This window comes from Ochotona princeps, chromosome 7 (genome assembly GCF_030435755.1).
Source record: "Ochotona princeps isolate mOchPri1 chromosome 7, mOchPri1.hap1, whole genome shotgun sequence".
Lineage (NCBI taxonomy): Eukaryota > Metazoa > Chordata > Mammalia > Lagomorpha > Ochotonidae > Ochotona > Ochotona princeps.
In genome coordinates this window covers 17,353,620-17,362,694 of record NC_080838.1, presented here as the reverse complement: position 1 = coordinate 17,362,694, position 9,075 = coordinate 17,353,620, and the positions used below count along the sequence as shown (strand labels likewise).

The following is a 9,075-nucleotide window of genomic DNA, read 5'->3' as shown; positions in this document are numbered from 1 at the left end:
CTCCTGGCTGTGACCTGGCTCAGTCTGGATATAGTTGCCATCTGGGGAGCAAACCAGTGGTTGAAAGAGCTTTCTCTCTCTATCTTTCTCTTTCCCACCTCCAATTCTCTGTTACTTAGACTTTCAAGTAAATAAATAAACAAACAAATTTTTAAAAAAATATGCAAGTACGTTGAGAATGTATTGGCCTGGAAAGGGGCTATTGGGATATGAGTCCAGGTGGCTCCTCCAACTCACTGCTCTTGGCTTTTAGACCAGGAATCCTATCAAGCAGAGGTTGTGCTGTGACGTCTGGAAAGCTGGCCTCCACTACCATGGCTGGTGGCTCTACCCTGGCACTTTGCAGCTCTCTGCCTCCGTTTCTTCTTCCGTACGACAGAGTTAATATTTATCTAAAATGGTGTGTGTCCTTTGGTCTTTGGTCTTTTCACTTACAACTGTTGTCAGTTATGATATCTTGTATCATGGCATTGAAATTGTTTTATATGTTGAATAATTAAGACATGAAGACAGGAATGGAGCAAAGTGCAAATTTTTGACCCTAAAGACACGACAAGTACTGCACCATCACTTCCTTTGAAAGTGGAAAAATAACTTTCCAAATCTTACACTGAATGATTCTGAAGCGATTTCTATTTTGTACTTAAATTGTTTCTGATCTATATAAACACTCCTACGCACCACACACCCAGAGTTCAGTTAAACAACATATGGAAATACCACTGGCCAGGTTGTCAAGGCTTTGTATCTTTAAACATTTTAAAGGAGAGAATCTATTTTCTCTATTTTAATTCCATTGTCACCAGGCAACCTCCTGACGATTTGAATTCCTATTAGATTTGGCTACAGGGCACAAACACACAGGCCAGAGGAATGCGAGTTCCTGATGAGCTAGATACATTTTTGGTCGTAGTAAACTGACCAACTTTATTTTTAGAGATCAGATTTATTATCCAGAAAGCCAAGACCATGACGAAAGGGATGCAGAAGCACATCCCATAAACAGAGTCTTGAGAGGCATAAAAACCCAGCAGTCATGTGAGCTCCTGGCTTGAGTGCTGGTCAGCAGAAGACAGCCATGGAAGAAGTTGTGAAACAATCAGGTGAGGCATTGAGAAGTGAAGTGTTTGGGTGCATGTTTCCCTGTCGTGACATGGGAAACATGTTCCTGAAAATAGATACATGACGCTCTTATGGTCAAGTGTAAACTGCAGTACACGTGGTAAGTAAGCAAGTATTCATTGTGCTACTCTCACTAATTTTCTGATTGATAGTATTCAAAGTCAAAGTTCAGATATCAGAAGGAGATTTATTACCCAAAGTCAAGGTCTCAGTAACTGAAGATTTGTTTTTTTTCTTGTTTGAGATTGTGTGCTGTAGGTTTGACTTGGGATTCAGCACAACTGGCACGGCTTTGGCTAGTCATACTAGTCTGGTACTAATGTCCTGGACATGGGAAGGGACGTTTGAGCTCTGATTATGACCTCTGTCTGTTGAATGAAACAAGACAGGTGTCTGTGGCAGCTCATGCAGAGGAAACCATTGAAGGAAGTGGATGTCCTTGGAACTTGAAACAAAAAGGGGAAAGAATAGTGAACACTGAAAAGAACAACAACAACAACAACAACAAACGAAAGGAAAATATGAGGCGGTGCAGAGTGAGTGGGAAGTTAGCGTGCCCCTATCCTGCTTAGGAGTGCCTGGTTTTGAGTCCTGACGCTGGCTCCTAACTCCAGCTTCCCAATGATACAGTCCCTGGGAGGCAGCAGGGATGGCTCAAGGACCAGCATTCCTGCGACTCACACGGGAGATCCCTTGTGTCCCTGACTCCTGGCGTTGGCTCAGCCCCAGCTCTTGCCATCACAGATGTTCTGTAAAAGCAGGCAAAAAGGTGTTTACAGCTGGCACCAGTTGGTTTCTGGAGGGACATCAACTTGCAAGTACTTCTTGTTCTGCGGTGGGTGCAGGCAAGATGGGTCTGGGCAGCAGGCGACACTGCTTGATCATTCCCCCTATATATGTATATGTATTCTGGGTCTGAATGAGAGGAAAGGAGCTTTCTCTCTGCCTCTCAAATGATTTAAGAAAGGAGAAGAGAAGAAGAGAAAAGAAGAGAAAATACTGGTGACACAATGGGGTGTGTTCTGTTCTCCGATGTTTTTTCCTGTCTGCATGGTGAGTGAGATGTGGCCAAAAAGTAATTAATAAGTAAAATACCTGGGCTCTGTTTCTCACTCCTTTTTTCCTGGAAAAGAATGGCCAAAGGCCAAAACAGCAAATCTGAGGTGTGTGAATGTCCTTCTATCAACAATAAAATCTACCTTATTGCGGAGTCTGCCTAGTGACTTCCTGGGTAGAAATTCATTCTCCTCTCCCTCTTCCCCCACCACACACACTTGCTGCTCAAGCAGTTTATTAAGATCCAAAAGATCACACAGAGGAAATCCTTTTGAAGGAGAAAGATACTTCTTTCATTCCATCCATCCAATTCTGGTCAAATTTTGGTATAAATAAAACTAGGACGCTTGACTTTTAATAGGAACTGGGTGGAGTGACAACCCTTTCAGAACTTCGTTGTTTATAAATTCATTAGTGATTATATTTGAAGTAAGAGATAGACACACACACACACACACACATGCACACACACACATCTTCCATCTTCTGTTTCATTCCCCACATACCCTCAATAGCAGAGGCTGGGCCAGGAACCGAATCTGGTGTTCTTCAACTTCCTGAGCCATTGCCTGCTTTAGCAGGCAGCTGGAACTGGGGATGGAGCTGGGACTCAAAATGGGATACAGGTGTTCCAAGTGGTATTCTAGCCACTGTGCCCGACGCCCACCTCAAACTCCTTGTTTATATCTCTAAGTGTCAGCTGCCCTCTGTGCCCTCCCCACTCCCCCTAAGCCCTGACCTCAGGCCTAAGCCCAGGGCCATGGGGTTAGCTTCTTCTCCCAAAGTCAAGTTCATGTTTTCTCTTTGTATATTTAAAAACTTGCTTGTGCTTTGGGACCTGGTTTTTCAATACTGATTTTATTCTGCAGTCTGTGTTTGTGATTGACCCAGATGGTTTTGAGACATGTTGTTTTCCTGTGCTTTTCCGAGTTTGATATGGGAAGGGGCACTCTGAGGAGGTGGGGATACAGGTGACACAGATTGGGTTTATTAGTGAAAGAGAGCCGAGAGGGGGAAAAGGAAAGCGAGTGAGGGGAAGGAACAGGACGGAGAAGGGGAAGAAACCCAGCAAGGGGCAATGTTCAACCAAATCCCAGCTGTTGCCTGGTCCCAGAGGGTGCTCTGCAACCAACTCCTGTTTCAGGATGTGTCCAGAAAAGACAACAGGGCGTTCATAGCCAGCACTGGTCAGTTACTGGAGGGACATGGATTTGCAAGCACTTTCACTACCATGATGGGTGCAGGCAGGATGGGTCTGGGCTGCAGCTCTGAGGATGGGGTACCTTCCCACAGGGTCCCCAGCAGTGAGCAAGGCTCCTTGATCATTCCTCCAATATATGCATTAATTTTTCTTCCTTCTTCGCATCATATTCCTATCCATTGTTAAAGTCCCTCAAATGAGCCAGTTGGAAATATGAATTGCTTTAGTATGGAATCTACAAGTGGACTTCAAGATGACCTTGGCAAAGCTGACATTTTTTCCTTCCCTTCGCCATATCCCCTTTTAAGCTGCAGCCCCTATAGAAAGCTTCAGTAGTGTACATGAAAAATGCTGTGCATAACTGATTTCTACTGTTAAATACCTTAGTTTAAGTGATGCTGTCAACATCTTGAGAAGAGAGCTACAGTCAATCTTAATAACAACCCAGGAATCGTCTCCCTGCTTAAGGAGGGTTGGGGATCTGGTAAGCTTCCTAGACATGAATTCTATTTTGGATAGATTCAGATAATGATCTTTTATTTTTGTTTGCCTTTTTGTCTTTAAAATTGGTATATCAACATCACTTTGTTTCTACATTTCAGAGTCCTGTACATTTCTTGGAAGGAAATAAGCAATGCTCAATGTACAAAGTAAAAACAGAAAACTAGAAAAATCTGGATCAAATGGAGCAAGTTACCATAGGTCATAGAGTACAAATTAGTAATTAGATGTTATCTGAAGTGCAATACCACTGCCATGATGATGAGTTAAGGAAGGAAATAAAAATACTCTATTTTAAACAAACAGTATATATATATTTATATGTATTTTTTTACAGATAGTAGACCCAGTGATGTCTGTAGTATTGTAAAAACTTATGTACAAATAACTTTTTTTTTAGACATTACATATACATCAGCACCGTAGGAAAAACAGAAGCAAAAGGACTTCATTAAAATCTACCTCTCTATCAGTTGGTCCCAGGACTGAGCACTTGGAGAAAGCTCTGAAGACACACACAGTGGAGCCCCCTTCCCTGCATCAGCCACCTCCTGCTTCTCGTGTTGGGACTTGGGTCTTCCCATTTTATTTTTGTTTGTGGCTTTCATCTATTTCTAGGTGGTTTCCCCAAGGGTGTCGCTCCTCGCTAAGGGAGTTCAAGGCTACCTTACCATCACATTTTTTTCTAGAGGATCCTGCTAGCAGGGTTCCCACCAACCTGACACCTCCCCTCCTGTCCCTGCTTGAACAGATCTAGAACTCTTGGCCTGTGTGTAGCAAGTCAAGGGCAACGTGCACTTGCTCCCACAGCCTTGGGCTCCTGCTTTCCCCTGGAGGCCACCTTTCCAGCCTGGCCAGCCCCAAGGGCTCTGGTCTTCCTTGTGTGGGAAGTGGGGAACAGGAAAGCACACCCCGCTATCACTTGTTCAGGACAAAATGGATGCCACACGGACTCCATCATGGGACAAAGGACCAAAGAAATGAGCCTGTATGATGGTGGCTGCAAGGATTCTTTCTGACAGATTTCTCTGAGGGCAGATTCCAGGGAATTGCCAAGAGAGCAATGACACTGAACTCTCAAAGTAAATGGCTGCCTTCTGAAAGGCACTGTGTGGTCCTCTCCTACCACCCCAATCGGTAAGCTGGACAGAATGGTTTGCTAAGCCTTTCCTCTCTCAGATTTTTAATTCTCTTCCCAGTGAGTAGGGATGATGGCATGGTGGATTTCATCAGAGGGAGCCAGCCTCCCAGGCCATTCTTCCTCACATGTGGCTCAGGGCATCCCAAGCCACCGACGCCCCAGCAACCCACCCGGTTCCAGACAGAGGCTCCCCCTCCACTGCACGCTGCAGGGAAAGAAGACGCCAGTGTTTCGCCTTTGCATTTCAGGCACTAAGTTCTTCTTACGTTTCTCTTGATTTGGCCCTGGGAGTCTGTAATGACAGAGGCTTCCCTTCTTGGATGGTCAGAACAAACAAGCGCAGGCTGGGTTACAGGCAACAAGATGGGTGACCAGGCCAGCAGACACCTGGACTCCTGTGGCAGGAAATAGACGAGAAGTACCCGGATACATTCTTGTTGAACTTCCAGATAGGTTGTTCCCCAACTTGGCAGGCTGTCCTTTTGAGGGGCCCTACAGCAAGGCCTCACAACTCCTGAGGGCCATCGGAGGGCAGGAGATACCCTCGTCATCTCCGTGTGACCATCTCACCGTCCCTCGGTCACCATCTCCCAATCCAGTAGCACGCCCAGAAGCCCTGCATTTCTTTCCACCAGGGTTCACCGCATTTCTGACCTGTGTACTTGGCCTCTGCAATCGCCCAGCAGCCTCTGTGGGGATTCTCTGTGGTAGAGGCTTGGTTTCGTGTCTCCAAAGCTGCAGCCTCCACAAGTGGTGCAGATGGAGCCACGGTTGCTCCAGGCTGGAGCAGCGCTTGCTGGACTAGGCAGTCCCAGGGAGTGCAGAGCAGCTGGCCTTGGCTGGCTGGCTCTGCCTTGCGCCTCCCTGCCCCTGCACGGGCCTCCCTCCCTCACATCAGGGGTCTGCACCTACTTGTGAGGTCGGGCCAAGCAAGGCTGTAGGATCTTCCTCTGTCAGGCAGCTACAGTTGTGCTCAGTGTACTTGGGCCAATAAAACAACAACAACAGAAAAAACGAGGATGGGTCCACATCCTGTTTCTTTTTTTTCACTTGAACCACTCATGTTGCAGCTCTTGGAGTCCCTGCTAACTAGGGGTTCCCAAACAACTCATCCAGCTCCTGCATCCACTCATCCCCTGGCCCGCCTTTGATGATGGAGTCCACTAGGTCAGCACTGTCCGGGAGGCCCGGGAAGGGCGCCCCCGCTGCTTCACCGCCGTAATTGTAGGACATGTCCTGAGCAGGGTTCCGCTCATAGGCTTGGCCTTGGCTGCTGGCTGCAAAGCTGCCGCTGGGGATCTGCTGCTGGGCTGGGGACTGGTTGAAGGCTGGCATGCCCGGGACGCCCTGGCTCAGGCCAGGCATGACCATTGGTCTCGCCTGGCCCGTGCCTTGCTGCCCTGGGAGCGGGGGCATCATCTGCCGGCCCATAGCAGCTGGGTTAAGGGTTCGCACTGGGCCTGTGTTAGCGTCCACGACTGATTGGCTCAGTCCCTGTGGAAAGTGTTGCTTGGTCAGTCTCGGTTGACCTGTTTGCAGGGGGTAGCTGGCGCTGTTGTTGAATGGTCCCAGCTCTCCACTAGTCCTCCCAGGCAGCCCCTGCAGGCTCCTCTGTTGCCAGCTTTGTGTACCTTGCTGGACTGTCCCCATAATGCTTTGGAGCCTAGGGGTTGCCTGAGGCCTGGGTAAGGCCTGCCCCACTGGCCCCTTCATCTGCTGGTGCTGCTGGCTGAGGGCTGAGCTCACCAGCATGCTCTGACCAAAACCACTCACCATCCCGACGCCCTGCCCCCCAGAGGCAGGCTGCCTTGGTCCCTGGCCTTGGTTGTGTGGGATGCTCATGCCACTTTGGTTTGGATGCTGCAACATTTGGGTCATTCCTGTGCTCATATTGTACATTCCTGCTTGGCTGGTGGCTGTGGTGTTGTACGGAGCCAGTCCCATCTCTGACTGGGCTGCTGCCGTGGCCATTGTCCCCGGGTTCTGGGAGGGTCCCAATCCCATCATGCCTGTGTTCTGTGCCATCAGCCGTGATGTTCGCATGGTCTGGAGGGCTGCCTGGTTCCTCACAGCTGCCATGTCCTGGGGAGACCCTACAGGGAAAGAGAAGACAAACACCACTTACTTTTCTCCATAAGCAGCACTCTGACACGTTTGCTGGAATTTTCTTTGCCTTCATACACAAAGATCTGGTGACCCTACCCTAATTAAAACGATTGTTTTTTTCTCACGTAGGCTAATTGCAAAAATTTTGGAAAGTACCAAAAAGCACAAAGACAAAAAGTCACCCAAATACCCACCATCAAAAGAGAACTAGTTTTTTTTGTTGTTGTTGTTGTTGTTGGCCAAAAAGAAATTTATTTATTTATTTATTTACTTCTTTTTTTAAAATTAATTACATTGCATTACGTGACACAGTTTTATAGGTACTGGGATTCCCCCCCCTCCCCAAACCCCCCTCCATGGTGGATTCCTCCACCTTGTTGCATTACCCAAGTTCAAGTTCACATGAAATTCTTTCATTGCAAGCATATGCCAAACATAGAGTCCAGCATCTTATTGTCCAGACAAATTTAACGGCTTGTTGGGGAGACTATCTCGGGTCTGAAGGTAGAGCCGGCAGAGTATCATCCCTATCAATTAAAAGCCCTGACATAACATCAGCAACAATTTATGACGTTATGAGATTGACATAGTGTTGAGTAACCAACATGTTAAAAAAAAAATGCAAGCTCTTTACCACATCCTGTGACTCCTTCGTTGACATTTCAATTTTAGTTTATACACAACCGGGTTCTATACACCTTAAAATGGGTATACATTATTATTCAGCTGCTTCATGTCTATTTTCATTATAGTATTTAGCATTATATAGTGTTGAAGCATAATTTTGCTGAACTTGGCTTTTTTTGGGGGGGTAGTCTAGACTGGCTTATAACTCTAATGAGACATATGTCAACAGTTTAGGTGCAGAACAGTTTTAGGAGGGGTGTGCAGAGAAATCCTCAATATCCTAGTGAAGAGTAACCAATTTTTGTGTCCCACCTAGTAAGGTATAAGTGAATCCATGCTGACCATTTCCTGTCTATTCCAAGCTTTCCTTGTTGTTCTCTATCTATTCTAGAGTTTTGTTTGTTTGTTTGTTTGTTTTGAGGGGTTTCTGGAGCGATCCTGATGGTCATTGCAAGAGAGGGTGGGGACCCAAGGTTGGAACCAAGCGAGGACCAGAGAAAGCTCCTCTCCTGAGTCCCCAGGAAGTTTATTGTGCTTCTGTTTCTGCGGACTGGTCAGGGCTCCTGGCTGTTGAGAACTACTGTTAACTATGCTCGTACTTGTATATGAATACACATGCGCTCACACACACTGCTGTGGCACCGTACATGTGCTTATGTAGTGGACTTTTCTGCTTAACAAACTCTGATAATATTTTTGTTTACACTCCAGAAGCAAATAATTTCTCACTCTGAGGCTGTGATGTCATCTTCAACCAATAAGATGCCATTTTCTTTGGAGGTGAGTGGGAGTTCACTTCGTGGATTAAATTAAGAAAAAAAAAACACTGGTCATTTGCATCATCTATTCATGAATAACATGCTTTAGTGGAGATTACTATCAATAAAGCCCATTAGACTGATTTCCCTTCAGACTTGTGTGCGATCTGAGAGGTTAAAGGTCACTACTTCTGCCAAGAAGCTATTCTGACAGATGGAATGCTTTTTGAGTCCACTCGGTAGATTTCCACACGCTCCAGATTCTCAGAATGGTAACACGTCCGTGCAAGCTGGCCAAGTTCCGGAGCCAGAAAAGAAATCATCCTGCTTCCTGTCACTTGGCAATGAACTTCATGTATTTCTGCAGTCAAGTCCACTTCTTCAAATCGGCAAGGACCGGGTACTTCCCTTGGCGGATTGCTAATACAGTTTTAATGATGCTGTTTAAGAGTGGACCAGAGTATCACCACCAAGACATTCAACCTTAATTAGAGATTTGAAAGAATCCTTTACATGTCAGGAAATTTCCCAACCAGTCAAGAGAACAGAAACATCACCCCGAG

The 9,075-nt window shown here is 46.3% G+C and overlaps 1 protein-coding gene across 1 annotated transcript in view; it reads right to left on the bottom strand.

Moving 5' to 3' along the window:
* Positions 1–5,479: 5,479 nt before the first annotated feature.
* Positions 5,480–9,075, bottom strand: part of MAML3 (mastermind like transcriptional coactivator 3) — a 450,207-nt gene continuing 446,611 nt past the window's right edge. The window contains exon 5 of the mRNA XM_036494970.2: positions 5,480–7,114. Within this exon, the coding sequence (XP_036350863.2) occupies positions 6,111–7,114 (1,004 nt within the window). The 3' untranslated portion in view covers positions 5,480–6,110. The remainder of the gene's footprint in view (positions 7,115–9,075) is intronic.